At 36.7% G+C, this 782-nt stretch overlaps 1 protein-coding gene across 1 annotated transcript in view; it reads right to left on the reverse strand.

Annotated features, from left to right (window-relative positions):
- Positions 1 to 276: 276 nt before the first annotated feature.
- The window catches only part of HELRODRAFT_173218 (hypothetical protein), a gene marked incomplete at both ends in the record, with an annotated part of 1,591 nt that continues 1,085 nt past the window's right edge, over positions 277 to 782 (reverse strand). Inside the window, one exon of the mRNA XM_009019830.1 lies at positions 277 to 387. Within this exon, the coding sequence (XP_009018078.1) occupies positions 277 to 387 (111 nt within the window). The remainder of the gene's footprint in view (positions 388 to 782) is intronic.

Consider the following 782-nt stretch of genomic DNA (forward strand, 5'->3'; position numbering starts at 1 on the left):
TTCAAGCGCCATAACAGCATCTACTCTCTCTCCAAGCACTGATAACGAAGAGGAAGTTGTTGATGCAAGGGGCAGTCTTGCTTATTTTGACCCAGATATTAAGGTCATTGACTTATCTATTATCAAAGTTCTTAATGCTACTCATAAAGAGGAGACCTGCTACTGCTATCGTTAATTAAATGAAAAGTTACCGCCAAATTCGTCAAGGCCGCCGCCAGATTTTTTAACAATTGTATAAAAATTGTCGTTGAAATTTTTTTCACCCTTACTCTATTTTCAGCGAAGTCTACGCTGTTGTCGGCAGGGCTTTGGAGCAAGCACTTTTTTGAATTGCTCCGCTCCAGCTCCGCTCCGGCATAAAAAAAGTTTGCTCCGCTCCGCTCCGTGCTCCGAGGCGGGAGTGTGTTTTAGAATCAATTAACACAAATTTTTTCAAATATTTTTTTAATCAATCAATTGATTGATTTTTAGTACCACTTCCGTAACGTATAGTTAAATTGATGAAATATACAAAAAATTAAGAAAGTACAGGTTCTAAAAATAAAAATGATACACCATACAGACACAAGATAATCAAGTTAAGTCAATAATTCAATCATTCATTCTAATAAACAAAATAGCGGAAAGCAAATCTTCTTTCATCGATTGTCTGTTATCACTTAGTATTAATTTCAAAGCTGAAAATAATCTTTCAACGCTGGCTTGTGATGTTGGCATACTTGCAGCTATTCTGCTTGACTGTCTGATTCGATCTGGATAATGTGCAATGGCTTCGAAGACAC

Source organism: Helobdella robusta, assembly GCF_000326865.2.
Source record: "Helobdella robusta unplaced genomic scaffold HELROscaffold_26, whole genome shotgun sequence".
Taxonomy (NCBI): domain Eukaryota; kingdom Metazoa; phylum Annelida; class Clitellata; order Rhynchobdellida; family Glossiphoniidae; genus Helobdella; species Helobdella robusta.